This window comes from Neodiprion lecontei, chromosome 7, assembly GCF_021901455.1.
Source record: "Neodiprion lecontei isolate iyNeoLeco1 chromosome 7, iyNeoLeco1.1, whole genome shotgun sequence".
In the NCBI taxonomy this organism is placed as follows: domain Eukaryota; kingdom Metazoa; phylum Arthropoda; class Insecta; order Hymenoptera; family Diprionidae; genus Neodiprion; species Neodiprion lecontei.
Genome location: NC_060266.1, coordinates 26,185,654 through 26,204,184, shown reverse-complemented (window position 1 = coordinate 26,204,184; position 18,531 = coordinate 26,185,654). Strand labels below are relative to the sequence as shown.

At 39.1% G+C, this 18,531-nt stretch overlaps 1 protein-coding gene and 1 long non-coding RNA gene across 3 annotated transcripts in view; one reads left to right on the top strand and one right to left on the bottom strand.

Annotated features, from left to right (window-relative positions):
• Positions 1-14,584, bottom strand: part of LOC107223078 (ryanodine receptor) — a 34,424-nt gene extending 19,840 nt beyond the window's left edge. The window contains exons 1-17 of the mRNA XM_046746074.1: positions 14,446-14,584; positions 8,479-8,682; positions 7,812-7,826; positions 6,806-6,883; positions 6,638-6,713; positions 6,454-6,566; positions 6,151-6,350; positions 5,880-6,062; positions 5,592-5,763; positions 5,327-5,496; positions 5,111-5,235; positions 4,652-5,022; positions 4,231-4,562; positions 2,993-4,101; positions 2,715-2,923; positions 2,001-2,100; positions 36-234 (exon numbers count right to left, since the gene is read on the bottom strand). Coding sequence (XP_046602030.1) covers positions 36-234; positions 2,001-2,100; positions 2,715-2,923; positions 2,993-4,101; positions 4,231-4,562; positions 4,652-5,022; positions 5,111-5,235; positions 5,327-5,496; positions 5,592-5,763; positions 5,880-6,062; positions 6,151-6,350; positions 6,454-6,566; positions 6,638-6,713; positions 6,806-6,883; positions 7,812-7,826; positions 8,479-8,682; positions 14,446-14,499 — 3,710 coding nt within the window. The 5' untranslated portion in view covers positions 14,500-14,584. The remainder of the gene's footprint in view (positions 1-35; positions 235-2,000; positions 2,101-2,714; positions 2,924-2,992; positions 4,102-4,230; positions 4,563-4,651; positions 5,023-5,110; positions 5,236-5,326; positions 5,497-5,591; positions 5,764-5,879; positions 6,063-6,150; positions 6,351-6,453; positions 6,567-6,637; positions 6,714-6,805; positions 6,884-7,811; positions 7,827-8,478; positions 8,683-14,445) is intronic.
• Positions 9,435-14,988, top strand: LOC124295597. Of its 2 annotated transcripts, none has more exons than XR_006905490.1 (4): positions 9,435-9,978; positions 12,158-12,274; positions 14,390-14,780; positions 14,850-14,988. It is a non-coding gene; the product is annotated as an uncharacterized LOC124295597 (long non-coding RNA). The 2 variants fall into 2 exon arrangements; XR_006905489.1 differs by lacking the exon at positions 9,435-9,978 and adding an exon at positions 11,402-11,519.
• The last annotated feature ends 3,543 nt before the right edge of the window (positions 14,989-18,531 follow it).

Sequence of the window (18,531 nt, the reverse complement as noted above, 5' to 3'; positions counted from 1 at the left end):
TCATGGTAAAAGGGTTTTCAACGATTTATACTTACACGCAGAAGGGTTCATAGCCTTCTTGCAAACCACAGGTTGTGAAAAATTTCAATGTATTCACGTCTTGGCCGAATGTTAATTTAGCTTTTTGTCCAACCCCAAGCGTAAAGGCTGGCACGAACGAATCGCCTTGAACATCTGCAAACGATGTCTCCCCACCAAGGGCGTCCATTAGCAGCTCGCCGTTTAATGAAAAACCTGACCAACGAAAATACTTGTATGGATTTACATGGAAATATTAAATACAATAACAACTGTCCTACTATATAAATACAATGACTCGAATTTGAATGAGAAATATCAAACTTTGATCAGAAAATATTGATTCCAAAAGTTACGCAATACAAATACATAATCGAAACTGTGCGTCGCACATTTCATACATCTATATATGTATTTATTATCTAACAATAAGAAGCGCCAAAGGTAGGTTGTACAATTGGGTATTGATTTGGATGTTAGTGAAAATTCAACGACAAAGTAACTTGAATAAAGTGTCCTTTTAGATACGAAATACCATGCGAAAAAAGTAAATTTGATATTATTAATGACACGAGCCATGCGTAAGCATTATTGTACAAATCTGTAAAACGTGGTGTTAAAAAGAAAACGAAAGAAATGGCAATATGGTGGTGGAAAAAAATAAAACTTGTAAATCACATCAATCGGCCTGAATTATCAACGATTTGTTACACGATAATGTAAAAACTATAATATTGTCGAATCTCAAGATTTTTAAATCGAATTACGATTCGTTAGAATTTTCGATAGTGAGCTTTACTCAGCTTATTTTGAGCACGGTCACCACTAATTGAAAAGTGAACCAGATGACATTGACTTATTTTCTCTTCCTCGTGCGTTCTTATGTATCTATTATTAATTCCCATCCAGACTAGTACTACGTTTAGGGCACTAAGCGTATAATATTTAATCAATTTTTTTAAGTATTAAAAAGTCGAATTTCAGAGCGAACTTTGGGTCAGTGATTAGTGTAAGGTATGAATAACAAGTTAAGAGTACAGCTTAAGGAAAGCGCACTGGAGACCAATGAAAATAATGGAATGCAAAGGCATCACATTGGACAGTGAGCCAAGTGAGATTTATGTTCATCTTTTGGAAGCTAGGATAGAATATGTGCGTATACATATATTCTGATAAAACAATATTTTTCTCCGATCGAAGGTCATACATTTCAACTAATCATGATATAAGCTTGGTCACGCTACAGGTGTAAACGAAAAATTCTGATGACATGAAAAAGGAACTGTGAATTACAGAGGTCAGAGAAATAAAAGTTACGTCAATATAAGGGATTGTGCAAAAGAAAGCGTGGAAAAGGTGCACTGGTGTCCAGCACTCTTGTCTTATACTCTTTAATTACAGCTAGTAACGGCAGCTAAAGCGTTTGCTTAAAGATTCTGCCTTACTAATTGTTCGGTCAATAAGATCCAGGAAAACTCCAACAACGTCCCCGACCTGCCATTGTTTGCCGAATGATTCGGCTGTGCCTGAGTATACTTTTTCCTCCTTAAAATAAAATTTGATTCATTCAATATTTCATTCACGAAATGAAACTCAATCACAATTGTTGGCTGTATCAGTGTGACTTGTTAAAATCTATTGAAATGGTTTCATAACATGATTCTCAGAGTTAAAGTAAGTTGCTATCGTATATTTTTGACAAGAAATAAAGCAATTCATTCGAATACGGTGATACAAATACATTTCGATACCGAATAAGGTAGAATACTATAAGACGAGTTTAACTATGTGGGAATAATTATTGTAGAAAACTTCGATCTCGAGATTGTTTTACCCTGTGTGAAAATGGTCCTTAATTGGGAGAGGTGCAAAATCAAATCAACATATATAAACATTCAGCGAGACGACGACACGTAATAGTTTCTCAAAAAAAGGTTGTTGTAAGAAAATAATGGACGGCTATTGGGAAATGGCTCTCTTACTGATCGTTCCGTCTTGGACATCAATGAAACAGCCAACTACGTCACCCACTTGATATTTGTGACCGAAAGACTCGTTCGAACCACAGTGGACTTTGGTCACCTAGCATTTCAGGATCAGTTATTTTTTGTTTACAAATTACTCGATCCTCGTTTCATTTACACTAATTAAAACGAGTTTAACATTTGCAAATACCGCCTCTGATATCTTAAATAAAGAATCGTAAGACTGATCAAAATTCAAAAGATCAACTCGACTTTACTAATGATGCTGAATGAGAGTTTGAAACTCAATACTAGGTTTACCAAACTCAGTTACCAACTTTCCCCCATTTTCGATAACCACATCTGTAAGGGTTCAATTATTAACATTTCAAAGTAGATATGGTGGCCCAAAAAAATTATAAAACAAATAACTGGACTCATTCTCAAAACATTTTTTCATCGTTTTCCTCAGAGAAAACTCATTTCTTTCAAGTATCTCTCTGAAACAGTATCAGTCTCACACAAGAGGGACAGATATTGGGATGAGAGATATTACCACATAAAGGATGTACACTTTGGTCGGGAAAAGACCATGATCAGTTATTTCTTCTTATTTATTTATTTTTTGATTTTTTTTTTTTTTTTCTTTGGGCCACTGTTGGTGAATGGAAATATTTTAGGGATGAGAAAACAAAAAAATCAAATTTAATAATAATATTCAGATTGCCTTACGTTGTATCCGTCGAAGGCCCAGGTATTTTCATCGCTACCGAGCATGCTACCAGGCATGCAATCGGATTTTGCCCAACCTACTCGCATGGGTCCAGCAGTGAGCACTTCGAATTCAAAATACCACTTTCCGCTGGCGACGGCGTAATTTTTTTCCACCCTGTATGTTCTGAACAAAAGTTGCCGTAATCTGCTGGCCTCCAAGAGCAAAGCTGGAAGGTATAAATTCTAGTTGATCATCATGTCGAGTCACGTTAAATTTTTTTGACGGTCAGATTCACCTTCGTGCTGCTCTCCCGTTGGTGGGTCGAGCATGTACCCATAAACGAGCAGTGTTCTGACAGTTTCGCTGGCTGTGTCCCGGTTCGCTTTCTTTATCGCTTCGTCAACCTTGAAATAAGGTACTAAATGCGGACTCCGCCTCATTTCAGAATCCTCGTTCAACCCGTACGTCCATCCCTGACTGATCCTCTCCTTTGCCCACAAGTTATGAGTATTTTCGGCCAGTTGATCTACGAGTTCCTCCATCTTTGGTGTCAATGTGATTGCGCTCAGGTCTAGTGGAGCTGGCTTATAACCGTTCGATTGCATGAACGGTTCGTTGGGCAGTCGTAAGGTCTTTATTCTAGACGGTGGCTTATCCATGGTGATGTAATAACCGAGAGCCAGGATAGTTTTCAAGGTCTGTACGGCCAGCTGAGTATCGTAGCGTTTCTCTGCCGCCGGAAGTCTTTCAAACTGGATAATACACGGATGTATTTTTCTAAGATCGTCTCTTTGTTCCCCGAATATCCAGCCAGCTTCAACTTTATTCATAGCCCACATCTCGTGGATATTCTCCGCCAGCTTGTCTCTTATCTGTTCGATATAAGCGGGTAGATTGATCATGGCTGTGTCTACGGGTGTTGGTACAAATGCCGTGTCGTCCTCAACTAGCCAAGGCCCGGCAAGGACCACTTTGTTCATGTTACCAAAGTAGAAGCAAGGATCCAGAGAGAGAATCTGTTGCGGCAATAGACTTTCGACCAATGGCGAGAAATCGTCCGGAGGTTGAAACTTGAGGCGTCCGTGATCACCACCCAAAAGAAATCTGCATGATAATTTTGAGGAGCAACTTATTGCCGGAAAGAACATTCCATCCAGGTTGAAGTCGCGGAAAGATCCCTTGAGGTGCATTCCGTTGAACGCAAAGGTTATTACTGGAATGGTCAAGTCCAAAGTGCATCCAATGACGTCCCCCTTTTTTATGTAAGGTTCCGTCGCGTCCTGTACTATTTGCGTTTTTCTACCGCCCGACCAAAGATAAGCACCGTCAAATCCAAAGGAGTACAAATCGTCTCCAACTCCGTTGCCGCCCCACTTTTCACCACCGCCTGGATACGGCGTGTACCTGCGAAGAGTAATTTCTCAATTCATATGCATCGACCTGATTCAAAAGCGTTTGCTATTCGCTCCCACGTTCTTCTACTTTTCACGTTAATTACCTCGAAGGACAACAATTAGAACTTATGCTACGTACCCAGCTGTATTGGCCCAACCGATTCTGAGATGAGGCATCATATGCGTTGTTTGTTCAATATGATCAACGGTAACTTCAAAGTACCACTTTTGATAGAGAGCTGAACCTTCGACTCTGCCAACGAATATGTTTGGTCTTATACTGGCCACGTGATCGACTAGCTGAGTTTGTAGCAGCAAGTTTTTCCCCGGTAGCAGAAAATCACATATATTATTCTGTGACGATCGTACCGCAACTCCGTTACCAACGCACAGAGAACACAATACGTCAAGAACCTTAGGATCCCTGCCGTGCTTTTCCAGCAAAGATATTATCACTTTGATATGCTCATCCTGTAGAAATATGAAAATAGTTTTCAAATTTTTTCCAGAGTAATTGTCGATTTACTTCATCGATCATTTTATTGGACAAAATGACATACTCTCATCATGTTTAAAGCCTCGGGGGAATCTATAAGGACACAATGAAGCACATCCAGCATTCCTGTTCCTTCGCCAGACGCCTGCGATCCCAGACGACTGAACAGCCAGTTAAGACGATTGCTGTTCGCAAACTGGGCGCAGTTCGTGTGATTTCCCTTAATGATAGCAGCAAGCAGTTGATAGAGGTAACCAGAAATTTGATCCCAAGACTGGCCACTCTCGTCACCGGAAAGTGCGACCAGGAAACCTTGCGAAGTTATTACATTGATTTTGTCTATAGCCTCGAGGATTAGATTCAAAATTCCTTCCTCCTGGAATAAATCTTGACGATTTCTCAAGGCCCGTAGTCTATTTTGTTTTTCTTCGTGTTCTGCGATGAAGAAAATGATGTTTGTAGTGTTGTCGATTATAATTAGATGGCTTTAGAAACTCAAATATAGTTGCTATTCAAGTCGTACCCATATCTTCTTCCGGCTGAGCAAAGTAGTTGATCAGATCTTCCAAGCACATGACCATTTCGTTCAAATTCACATTCTGAAAGAACATTGAGGCTCTTCTATCCATTTGAAGAGTTTCTAAGCCACTAAAACGCAACAAATTATATCTTTGGTAATTAAACACGTCGAAAAATTAAATCCGTCGGAAAAATTGAATCCTTTAAAACTAGGACTCACGTAATAAACTGCGTGAACAGACTGCTGCATTTCCTGATAACCCGAGCTGTCCTTGACTCCTCTTCTTGAGACCGAGAGAAGTCAAGTCCGTCGTCCATTTTTCCTTCCTCGTGCAGTACCGCCTGCTTTTCTTCGACTTTACCCACGCCTTTTTTCTTGGTTTCGTAGGACTACGAGCACGATAAGTATACGAAAGGATATTATACACTATTCCACTGGCACAAATAATTTTGACGCGAATAAATTTACTAGCTTTTCTTCTTACCTTATACGAGACCCAGAGACCCTTGGTAGCGTGCTGCATAATCACTGTGGAGTCACCGTATTTGATGATCGGTGTTCCGATTATTTCCAAATCCTTATCCTCGAGAATAGTTTTCGTATCTGTTTTCTCTGATTGGAGCCAGAATGTCGAGGTCTCTATTGTAGCCTCGTTCCTTCGTTTCAACAATTGAAAAATTCTTGCTTATTCTCGAAACACTAACACAGCTTTAGACAACTTATGTTTAAATAAATTCAATTACAGTTATAATACATTATAACGATCACTCACCGGCCCACCAAATATAATTCGTTATTCTCATTAACACCCAAATAACGGCCTGTGGTAAGATGCCTGATACGCATGGGATGTGACCAATTAATAAAACCACCAGCCCATTTTGTTCTGGCCAACTCCAATCTCCACAAAGATCGCGCTTGGCTCATTACGCTTCCTCCTTCGTAGATAACCATGCTGGAAGAATTTCAACAATGATGAGTTCGACACGATTCAAGGAAGTCTACTGAAATTGTCCATTTCTTGGAAACATTGCATGACTCACTTTTGGCCAGGTGCGGTGCTCCATGTGGATGGTATAGTAAGACATTCGTCACCTCCGTGGAAGAATCTCAATACATCGCCGCCGAAGACATAGCCGACATATTTCATTCGGCTTATGCCAGTGCCGTATGGTTGCACTGACCAGTGTGTAACGTGAAATGAGGCATTAACCACAGACAAGTCGTTCTCCTTCGTCGTGTGCTGATTTTCAGGAGTAAAACGAACGATATCAGGACGTGAGTAGTGCGGACACGTGACAACGTTCAATGACTGATTTCAGGGAGTACAGAAAATGGAAACCTACCAAGTATCGCTCGGTAGCGACTGATACTAAAATGAGATCGTCACCTACTCGGACCTTCTCACCCTCTGATCTTTGCTTGGAAGCCGGATGAACCGTCCACCAACAAGCCTCTCCTGAAATGAGTTTCGAGATAGAAATGAGCGTGATCACAGCTGTCGAAGATTATACCAAGTTTTATCAGTACCTTGAGAATGTTCTTGCAAACCGACATCAAATGCAAGTTTGTCGTGAGACGAACTGGTGGACAAGCACGCCAGATACTGAAAATATTCTCATTTCAATTAGTAGCTAAAGGGATTATATCGTGATACTTTTCTTACCGGGATTATAATTGATCGGATTTGCTGCTTACCATGTCACTGTTTTGATGCCTGAGCAGAATTGCATTGCCGTAGAGCAAAGTTCTGTGACCAGATCCTGTACCCTTCCCCTAAAAATTTATATATCAGTCTAAGTTTGCTCCGTAAAAATTAGTATATTAGATGATAAACCCCGATTAGCAGTACTTCAAACTTTTACAACTAGCGTGTATTTTTACATTGGCGAAATTCAAATCATGACCTGATGCTGACAAATCTAGCAATGATCAGCCATTTTTTCTTTCTGGAATAATTACGTGAAGAATCAGAGAAAGCACTTTCAACGGTCACATTTGTAAAAAAATATTCGGGACAAATATATTTAGTATATTGATAGAGGCAAGGTAGAAAATTACATTTGAAGCCTCATATTCTCTAAAATGTAATTAAGTGTTTGCTATTAATGATGATTTATTATTTATTTTAAATAATTACGAAACAACACAAAATATAACTACATCAATTTTTTTTTCAAACGAGTATCAAGCATTGTTGAATCCACTAATGTGATGATATACATGTCTTTTTCAAATACAACAATACTTCAATCCATTAGTCTACTGATAAGAGAAGGCCATAATACGCATTCAAGTGTTACATATATTAAATTAAGGTTAGTTTCGTTACAAAATAACGTTACGTCACAATCATCCAGAGTACTACGTTTATGTTGGATGGTCACCATAATCACGATACAGCATTGATGGAGAAAAAGTGAAAGTGTGTATAATAACAAAGTAACTATAATGGGATTACTTGAACTGCAATTATATACTTCATATTATTATGTTCAATGTTATTTATTAATGATATTATTATCAGCAATGAAGTCGCTACGGAGCATCGACCACAAAGGCAACTTGTGTATGAAGATGTTTGTTAAGTTTGAAAAAGCAAAAAATAACATTGTGCAGCAAAATAATAAACATCGGTAGTCTCTAACGAACGAAATGTAATAGTGCAAGTTCTGAGATGATAAATTTAGAACAAAATACTTACTAAAGACTCTTGCTGCTGCAAATGAAAAAAAATACATATCGACTTAGATTCATTGGACTTGCTTTTACTACTTTGTATCGTGCTATAAGAAACAGCCGCTCAAGTTTCTATCTGAAAATTTGAATGGACGGACACGACCGTGTGATAGGATATGGCAGGATGATAGCCTGCGTTAACTTTCGCGAGGATATACTCGAGGTGCATGCGATTGACTGGACGAGATAAAAAATGAAGAAGAAAGAGACGACGTGATGTATTCAGAAATGATCGTAGGTGTAACGTGGTAGGGCAGAAAATGAATCCAAGAAAGAAGAGGTTTCAGAAGTAATACGTACAAAAGCTGCTACGCGAAGTAATGAAGAAATGTCATAAAAATCGAATGCCACACTTTTATTCTGAATACATCAACCTGTTTAGTAACATAGAGGAGCAAAACACTCTGTTTTAATTTGTTCACTTTTCACTGTCTGAACGGCATAGATTTATTTTTATTTATGGCCCACTCCTATTTCAAACACACTGACTTAAGTTTTCAATCGCAAGTGCGGATCTTTTTTTTAAATTTTCATTTAATAAAATTTGTGAAATGAACTCTTTTTTCATGTTGTCTCATAGCATGTAACACAATTTTTTATTAACAGTGGATAAAGGAGAAAAAATATAATACCGTTTCGGAACCTGCTGCGGTGACCAATTCCTGCAGCGCTCGTACGGACAGCGCCTGTTCTATTACAAAGACGCATTGCGATAAGTCTGGTGGAATATTCTTGTCGGCTATGTTTTCGAGGAAACAATGTCGGTTTCCAAAACCTTCCGCCGCCAAGCAGACCCTTTCACCGGTGGCTGTGCAGGACAGGCACACCATGTCCTCCTGAAAATTTAAATAACAATTTTGAATGGAAGTGAAATCGGTATACGTATCTGAGAACCGTCACCGCTCGTCGAATTCAATCACATGTAATACCTACATCAGACCACGGTGAGAAAAAAAAAGGGAAAAATAGATCAGCTTTGGAAATCTGAGCAGGTTTATTTTGATTCTAGGTATGCTATATGTTTATAGTTAAGTTTTCAATATTTCTCAGCTACCGCAGAGTATGATTTGAATCTACAAACGTATCTCTGTGTATTGATAGATCGTATCGCTTCAATTGATCAAGAAATTATAAGCAGAACAAATTCGTACCATTTGATTTGATTACATTTCGGTACATTGCCTTGCGATAAGGATCGACATTGTGCTGAGTTTTTTGGCGTACGATGAAATCGAAGGTGAATATTAGAAGGTTAATCGGTTAAGAGGAGAGAGAAAATTGAGAATTTGCGAGAACTCATGGAAACGCAGATGAATAGCGTGATGAAATTAATTAGAATCTTGAAAATAATACATGAAGAAGTAACAGAAACAGAGATCATAGTGTCGATTCAGATTGAAGATCACAGAAGAGGAAGAAGACAATTGTCCAACAAGGTGAGAAAAACCTACAGTATGTATTAAATCGGTCTTAAAATCCATGAGTTCATCAATATTATTAGTTTACAAAAAACGTCATTTCTCTTAATACTTCGAGTGGGAAATTTTTGGAATACAATATTCGAAGATTGAACGACATTTTGCCTCTCGCGCATGTAGAGATTCTCTCAATGACGGCGACACTTAGATTCAGTGGCAAAGGTCTGTGTCACGCCCGACATCTTCGCTGCCAGACAGCAGTAGCTGATTCCCGTGTCAGGCTAGACTGTCCGCGCTCATGGCTTTCACCACTGGCCTCGGCCGCGCATGGCTGTCACTTACTCGCAACAACTGACGCCGGACGCATCGCTGATCACTACTACTGGCACAGGCGGACCAGAGCGCCGTTTACTACTAACGTCGCCGCACCGAACGAATGATCAGTGACTACGGCTGCCACTTGCTGCCCCGGAACTGCCTTGTTACCGAGCCTCGGATTAACCCCTGACAGGCAATGAGGGTAAAATTCCTTCCCCCATCCCCCTCCCAAAAAAAAAATAAAAAATATTGGACTGAACTTTAATTTATAAAAAAAAAATTTCACTAGCTTAATCAGAGGCTGAGATATTTGAAATTAATTTCCCCTGGGTATTTTTTACACTCGTTGCCACGAAAGGTATACGGTTTGGATGTTTTCCTGTCAGGGGTTAATATGTAAGTACTCATTTTTTATGTAAATCATTTTTATTCCTTATCTGATTTTCTGCATGAAGTGATGCGGTTTCTATTTTCCATATTTTAGTTTTTTAAGACTACATTTTATGCATATATTTTGTAATTTTTAATACGTGTTTATCCGGGCCCTGATTATTACCAGTGTCCTACCGAAACACGATTTTCAGTGAAAACCGAAACCGTAACCAAATACTCGGCTCCTCTTCTAGTTTCGACCAAAACCGTAACCGAAACCGAAAATTATATGTCGATAGGTTAATATTTGGTCAAAATTTCATTATACCCCGAAATGTAGTGTTTTTCCTAGCTTTGTAACACATTATTCGATTATATTTAATAAAAGACTTCAATTTATTAGAAAATCACTTCATTTTTGGAATGCGATGTAACTACAAAATTAATTTCGAACATAACCGACAGTACTCGGCATAATCGACACGAACGCTGCTTTCGGCCGAGACCGAAACCGAAACGGAGACTTCGGTCGGTCTTTAATTATTACCGTCTGTACGACATTCGTCGTTTTTCCATTATTACCATGCACGAGGATACAGAAAATGACTAAAAGATATTACATCTCACGGAATCATTTGTATTTATCGATACAATAGATCTTTGCTCGCCGGTAAGATATCTGTTCGTATAACCGGAAGCGCAGTTTGCGCGGATAATACGAATTTATATATAAATCGTTTAATGCTAATTCATGTAAAACCGTAATAACCCTGCTATATAAACGTGTTCGCAGACTGAACTGCGCGAATTAAGTTTTAATCACCGAAGAGTTGCATAACACGAGGTCCACTCTCCGTGTACACGCGATTCATTTCCTTGACAGATGGCAACGACATGCCCCCTCTACCAGCTTGAGACCTCGACCCGCATGGGCTTATCGTTAGGCTTGCAAGTGTGCCGTACATATATCTGCATATTATGCTCTAATAATTGTGAAAATATGTTTCATGCTTTACCGCAACGAATGCTAACCTAACGGTCTGGGAAACTGAAACGACGTTCGCTCTGGTGGGGAAACCAACCCTCGGATCGAAACTAAGACCTTAAGCTTATACGCGGGTCAAGGCTACGAGTGAATTTCTATCCCTTTAACAGCGCTCCGTGTTTTCCACAATTCAGATCATCGATCTTCGTTAAATTCACGCGTGTAGAAAATGCAGGTGGAAACAAGTGGCACTATTTTATCATACTCGTTGTAAATTTATATGTTTTTATCGTGCATTCGCGGACTATTTAAGTGGATTTAAAAAAAACAATAACATGGAAAAATTTAACAGATAGTCACGTGTCACGTACAATATTTTTCTACGATGTACAAATATTAATTTTGCGTCTTCGTCGCACTTTCAAGTTTTTAACTTAATTTACCGTCAATCTTGCAGATTTTTTAATCAATAAATTACCTACCATGGCCTTCAAATCGGCAGCAACTTGCCTCCGAATCAACGTGATTGTACATCCGGTAGAAACGAAATCGGGAAAAAAATTTCTCGGTTCGTTATAAGGTAATTCATCACCGATGATCGGGTCATCTTTAGCCGCGCGTGAATCATCAACGTGTTCGTAATAACGCGAGACCGCATTAAATTTATTACTACATTTTTTCAAACACTTGGCATTTTTTATTCTGTACAAAGTTTCGGCACTTCGCAATCGATTCGGACGAATTTTATGATTACCGATTAACATTGGAGATTCTAATTGGCACGTAAGTCGATACTAGTGTTTAAAGTAAAAAAGCGGTATAACTTTAGACAGTCTAATTACGAGAACAAGCCTAGCCATGGTACCTATTGTACATTATACACACGATAGCCGCGGGTGCCTGTCACGCGGTTTGGTTCGCGACAAGAGCAAGAATATAATGTGGCGCTAGCTTGAAATCCTTGGAATCCCTAGGACTTGAATTTATTCGATTATCGTAGCGACATAATTCACCGACAATTCTGGTACGAAAAGTCAAAGGTCAGACTAGCGTTCACTATACATATACACACACACACACATATATATATATATATATATATGATTAAAAGTGTGCAGGTATATTTATCTTCTTTCCCTATCAATCCGCTGTGGCTTTTGATTCGGTTCACATGCTACGCCCGTGCACGCAAAAGTGTACAATTTTCACTCTTTTCAGGTACATGATCACCACCTACATCGAAATCCAACGGCTACTCGCGGATCAGAGACCCGAAGCTTTGCAAAAATTAAAATACATCACCCCCCCGAGCATCGGTGGCATACGACTACGGGGGTGTGTACATATACATATATATAGATATCCTTTTCATGCGGCAGAGAATGCGGCAACAGTTATTTCGCTCTAAATGGCCCGCGTTACAAATGATATGCATAAAAAATTAGCGAAACCAGAAGGCAGGCATGCCGACTACCTACACTATTAACCATAATCTGCGGTGCCGAGACATCTGATGCGATTCGTATCGTTACATCGTAGATTTATTACCGTTGTCTGTAGAGACACCGTATACGTAGCTGTCCTCTTATTTGATAACGATTACTCTCCTAATTACGAGTGCCTGCGAATTTAAAGATAAAGCGAACCAATTTACTTTCAGCCGGCACTCTCGCCTTTTAAAGCTGACCTGTGCAGTATTGTGTGTAAAACGGATTGTTATCCCGCCGGACGTATAGCAATTTCCAACGTTTCCAACCTATTTTATTTATTTATTCTTTTTCTCAGACATATTCTAACCCACGTGCCATTGTTTTCTCTTGAAAACTAAAGCAATTAATGCTGCCTAGTATGAGTTGACTGGTTGAAATGACTTCAAGCACACGGTAAGACGAGAAAAGATGAATATCAGAAGAAAACATTCGCATAGCTAAACAAAATAAGCTACATTAAACGTCAAACGCCGAACAAAGTTTATTTTCAATTCGTGTTCAATAACCTGGACGAGCTAAATTGTCAAGTGGAGAGTAGTTGGGTAGTAGAGCGTGGCGCTGTCGAAACGTGACATGACGTACCTACTACCACTGAAAAGACATGGACGACAAACGGTCCAGAAAATTCCGATACAAAAAAAGGCATTTTTCCGGTGACGGGTGAGCGCGATTCACAGAGATACTATACGTGTATTGTAATACACGCGTCTCCGATTTTCCGGATTATACTCAAAGGAGATTATTTTTTCCATGTAGAAAATACGGGCGTAGTCATCGTCACCGTAAACAGGGTGGAAAAATAAAGCGATCGGATTACCCGTCACATGATAGCCGAACCTTTCGTCAATGTGGCGACGTTGCGGATAACCGAAGGTTAACTGCACCCACCTTCGTCAAGTCCTCGTGCGAAAAGGGCAGAAGGAATAAGCGCACCCTTAAAAAAGTTGCGAAATCGACGAACCCCTTCATTCTGTTTTACTTAAAGATGTTGTACAGAAAGTCGAAGATGCCAGTGACTAAAGTGGCGCGTATCGCGGGAAAACGGTGGTGCTCGATGAACGAATGTGAGAAAAAGAGATACGTCGATTTAGCGAGGACGGAACGTAATCGTCGCAACTGCATGGCAGTTAAAAGAAAGTCATTCGGTTGTAGATGATTTCGTTTTTCTCACCTTCGGTTGACAAATCTATGTAATTTCTTATTTTTTTTTTTTTTTTGCCAGTATTTGTTACATGTCTGGACAAACTCGCATTAATTATCTTCGTACAAAGATATGTATATATTTTAAAGGCACTAAAATTCTGCTAACGTAATTAAAAGATTAGCGCAACGGACACGCAATAGTACATCTGGAGTAATTAAATTTCATATTATCCTGTGAAATAATACACGTCGTTAAAATATTTATATTATTGAATAACGAAAATTTCCGTAACGCAAAAAATCCTGCCGTAACTAAAATATTTTAAGATATTTTACTACAGCCTTAGGCTTGGATATGGGCCAAAGCACCAGATCATCCACCCCTCAAACTGTCGCTACCCACAAGTGTGACGACTGTAAAATCCACTATTCCAATCGTACATAAGTATACTAGCAATAAACGATCTATGGCCCGATCGGTGAACCGCAACTACTTTAAATTAAGTTTGCGTACAGAAAATGACCGCTACATCACATGCGTGTGTACGTCTAGGATATATATATATGTATATATATGTACATATATATATATATATATGTATGTATGTATGTATAGGTATACACACGCCCCTCAGAGTAGGGAGAATATCGTAAACATTGAGAAACACGCGGGGAGGTGGGTAGCGTACAAGCATCGTCGCATTAATCGTACGAATCGAAAGGGTGAATGAAGCGGAGCTGGACAATCGTATCCGATTAGAGCTGGATGTACAGGGTAGCGATGGATCGTAAGAGAGAAATGGGTAAAATGTCACAGGGTGTGGAAAATCTGAGAGCGTGTACCGAGACAGAGAAGAATAACTTATTACTCACCGTCCGGAGGAAGGAGACGTCATCCTGCTCGGAGCCACCCTCGCTGTCCGCCATCCTCCAAGCAGCAGCAGCGGCAGAGTTCTTCCTCGAATCGTGATAATTTTCGGTTTATTCGACAATCTTCCCTGCGGCGTATAATGAACTCGGCGGGGGTATATCAGTGAACGGCGAGACGACGTTCGAGCATGTTCGTCGCGTGGTCGATGCGCGGCTTGCGGACGCTGAACGCCGGCACCAAACTCCGTCGCGACGACGACTGACGCACTCGCTCTGTCTCGTCTCGACGAGGGTCCTCGGGTTACAGGTAGCGGCAGATTGCCCGGAGATCAGCGCAGGTGCGACAATTCCCCTTTCGTAAACACTGACGGGGGTGCTTGAAAATTAAAGTGCTCCTTCGTTTACAGGCTCGAGAGGACAGGGAACGAGATTTTCGTCTCCGAGGATTCGCACGATTGTTGGGATGTAGAATTGTTCCGAAAAATTCTTAGTTTGGATAAAACAAACTGTGAAAAAAATTAAATAAATAAATAAATAATTTCAAAACGTGTGTCAACGGATGTAATTTCGTCGCACGTACATCGACTGCAGGAATTTAATTGGGATTAAATGATAAGTGAAATTGAGGGAAAGTTTGATGCAAAACTGCAGTGATCACGGGTCGAAGTCACGTGACATTCTGATTCAATGACGAAAGTAATGCACTTGTAGCTGAAGAGCGGAAAATTGTTTAAAAAATATGATAATGCGAGTTTAATGCGTTTATCGCCGCAGCTGTTTCGTAACACCTTTGTATATTATTACTCCTCTCTGCTGCAAGAGCACCAGCAGCAGCAGTAAAGCGGCGGCGGCGGCGGCAACGCAGGAAAGAAATAAATAACGCGATATATTGAATAATTATAGAATCACCTGATAAACAGCACAAAACTTTTTTCACGGGGTAGAATAATATAATTTACACCTTGGAGTACATACAATTCACTCGCGTTTTTGTAAGAGCGAAAACAATAAAAAAAAGTAATCACACAATTGTTGCAATGTGAAAATTTGAAGAAGAATATCGTCGAGTTTATCGCGTCGCGGGTATTCGTAAAATAATATATATATATATATAATAATATATATATATATAAATATATATGTATATGTATACACAGGAGTATATATATATAATATAATATGTAATATTCGTTCGTATCAATAATGCATGTGATTATCGAAGGTGAGTATTGTACCGAAAACTGTTATTGCACCGAGCTAAAATAGCAGCGAGCCGAAATTTCTATCGAAGCTAGAAGAGCTCTGGTACTCCGGTACTCGGAAGAGGACAGATCCGAACAGCCGTTCGGCTCTCGGCTATTTTTGGTACAGCCGAGATGGTCTCGACGCTCGCGGTCGCCCGCAGAAAGCAAAAAAGACTGCGAGCTTGATTCCGACTCTGTCTGCTTCGTCGTGATACGCGCCTTCGACGCTTCTCGTAAGACTGATAAATATTTCCAAAACCACGACTATTCCCTTGTTGGCTCGGCGAGCCAACGGCCAACGACGTATCTCTAGAGCTCCGATTCCGTTGTTCGTCGTTACGTACGCGACGCAAACAGTCGAAAGGCGCGAGAGGAGAAAAGCTCGCTCCCCAGGATTTGAATTTCGAACGACGCGATCTTCTCGTTTTGAAGCTCAACGTCTTTCCGTCCGTCTGTCCGTATGTTCGGTTATAACTCCGCAACTACTGAACCGATTTTGATCAATTTTTTTTCAGTGAACAGCTGCAACGTCTAGCTAGGTTTTAGGATGTGTTTCGTTACAGGCGGATCAACAGTTTTTAAGGTATAACGACGTTCGTAAGCATGCGTATACATATTTTTAGGTATTTGAGTAACACATTGTGAACGATATATGTATAATGCAATGATGGATATAGACGATTACGCACGTGCGGCCGTTACCCAACGTTACGCTATTGTATGTATGTATGTAACGTTTCAAGTGCGTGACGTTTTAGTTTAAAGCGCGGGTGAACCCCCCCCCCCCCCCCCCCCCGGAATAGCTGGTAACTATTTTCGACTAGGGACCGATTAGCGCGTTGGATGCTTATAGGTGTACATATAAATATAATAAACGTATCTACCGTACGGCTTGCCGTTTATCAAGGCAACCCGCAATTCGAGAAATATTACCAGAGATGTTTTCTTTTCCCTGTTGTTTCTACACCGTAATAAACACTCTAGTTTAATAATAGTTGTCATTCCGATCCCGAAGCCAAGATTGCTTTGTACACTTCAACACCTGTATATATCTGTTTATAATTTTACTCAATCACTGAGGGATGATTGATTGATACTTCCGGTCAAATATTTGACGGATGTAATTATATGGTGCATGCGGTTGTACGATATTTACTCGTTTATATACAGTAATATATAATATATGCCCTATCAATGATGAAAATATTGCAAAGTTCAATAAAAAAAAAAAAAAAAGTGAAGCAAACAGTTAATAAAAATTGCTTTGATTGTAACAACTTAAAACGACATGATACGTGCAAAAATTACGATATGTTATACACGTGATATGTACAATTGCGTTTTTATTGATTTTTATTTTCGCTTAAATGTTTATTTCTAAAATTTACAGAAGTACAAGTCAAGAAATTTTAACTGTACTGTTCTCATAATAATTCAGAATTTCACGAACGTTAAGAATAAGTTAATTGCTATTACATTCACCTATTTATATATTTATAATTTATAACTTATTCGGGGCGTTATGCATGGCGAACTCATTCATTTATTTATTCGATCATTCATCTAAAGATACCCAACTCAACCCGGTTTCCAACTAGTCATCTTCTAATATTATTATTTCTAAAAATGATTCGAGTGAGTGTCGCCGGAGGTCTTGCGTTGTAATTTCTCCATCTGTGTAGATTTACCCTCTCCGTTATTGAACGTTATTGATCACGGATCTTTTGTCGGATGTTCTTTACTACCCAGCTATCTACCACCACATTACTCCCTTCTCCCATTTCTCTGTATAATCTATAATTTCATACATATGTATTTTATCTGTACTTTTTTCATCTTTCTACAGTATCTGTATCTACATCTAAAGCCTTGACGAACGACTGGCTATTATATCACTCTGAGTTTCCTTCATAGCGTTTGAAATATTTGTTACAGGGAAAGAAAAATCAATTTCTCTCATTTACCGTTGGAACTTTATATTTCTTTTTATGTGTATATTACTCTTTGTGTTCAACGACTGTATAATTTTCAATGTTTTTTTTTCTGTAATTATTAAGACGACGTGTTTATTAAATATATATAGAATTCTTTTTCTATATGCTAAAGGTTTTGCCTCTCAAAATATTACCTACTTTTTGGATCTTCATAATTTGTGATAATTCAGACAGCGTTGTTATGAGAAAATGGACAGTAATTCCAATCCTTTCTTTTTGTTTAAATAGTATTTACACGTCAACAAAATATACTGAAAGTTCGAATTGTTATAAGCTGAAGATGAAAATTGATGAAAAAGAAAACGTGTTAAATCAGTGGAAAATTATTGTGCAGAAGCAAAACCAGCTATCTGGTCGATTCGGACAGGTACGTTTCAATCGCTGCACTAATTGTCCTATCTATGACCTATAAATAGTCTACAAAGATCTAATTTATAAATTGCTACGTGTATCGCAACTGTTAACAGTATCGTTGATAATGTTAGTATTTTGTGAATAAACGTGTCCGTATAAGAGAATATTTTAATTACATTTATGGTATTAATGAGCAAAATATGGATATGTTGGAGGCGCATGCTAAGAGCATCACTTAAAAGTTGATAAAATATCGTCTCTCCCTTTTCTTATTTCTCCTCCTCGACTAATAACTTTGCTTCTCTTCTTTGCTTCTTTTAATAAAATATCACCTTTTCAACAACAGCTGGTCTCTCTCTCTCCTACAGTTTTCCTTCCACTCGCATCGAGTCTGACCTCAACAACTTTGCCCTTAATTTCAACTTTTAAGTCAAACACTCGACATGCGAGTTATATATATATTGTGTTAATTCGAATGTTTATTGTCGTTGTGATAA